This window comes from Lupinus angustifolius, chromosome LG19 (assembly GCF_001865875.1).
Source record: "Lupinus angustifolius cultivar Tanjil chromosome LG19, LupAngTanjil_v1.0, whole genome shotgun sequence".
In the NCBI taxonomy this organism is placed as follows: Eukaryota; Viridiplantae; Streptophyta; class Magnoliopsida; order Fabales; family Fabaceae; genus Lupinus; species Lupinus angustifolius.
Window position 1 is genome coordinate 9,256,448 of NC_032027.1, and position 712 is coordinate 9,257,159.

At 34.6% G+C, this 712-nt stretch overlaps 1 protein-coding gene across 1 annotated transcript in view; it reads left to right on the forward strand.

The window, feature by feature from the left end:
* LOC109333972 overlaps positions 379-712 on the forward strand; it is a 1,170-nt gene continuing 836 nt past the window's right edge. Inside the window, exon 1 of the mRNA XM_019569548.1 lies at positions 379-655. Coding sequence (XP_019425093.1) covers positions 379-655 — 277 coding nt within the window. The remainder of the gene's footprint in view (positions 656-712) is intronic.

The window sequence follows — 712 nt, forward strand, 5'->3', positions numbered from 1 at the left end:
ATGTTGTAAAAGCTTGTTGTGATTTTGTAATTCATTTTAGTTAATTAATGTAGTTAGTAGGAACTTTCTGTTTTTAGAAAGTTTAGTTAGTTAATTGGTGCTATAAAAGGAAAGTATGGTTGTAATTGTTGAATTGCTTAATGCAATAAGATTCCTTATAGTTCATTCACCTCTCACATTCTCTATTCTATATTCATCATCTTCTTCATCTTCATAACTAATCTTGTTGTTCAATTTCTTCTCTACAACACGTTTTCTTTCATTCTCTGCTACTCCTTTTTCTTTCTTCTGTTTTGTTGTAAGCAAACCAACAGTGGTATCAAGAGCTTTCTTCGATTCCTGGATCAGTGGGAAAAGGGAAACCTATCAGTTCAATCCATGGCTACAAATAGTGGTTTTACAATGACATTACCCATCCTGGACAACAAGAACTATGAGAGATGGCGCATACAGATGAAGGTTTTGTTTGGTTATCAAGAAGTGCTTGATATAATTCAATGTGTGGATGAATCGAATTTTGAGAAGATTTCCAATGCAAAGACAACAAAAGAAGCTTGGGACAGCCTTGAAAAATGCTATGCTGGTGCAGAAAAAGTAAAGAAGGTGAAGCTCCAAACTTTGAGGAGGGAATACGAATTACTACAAATGAGAGATGGTGACACAATTGGAGAATACTTCACCAAAATCATATCACTCACAAATCTGATGAAGG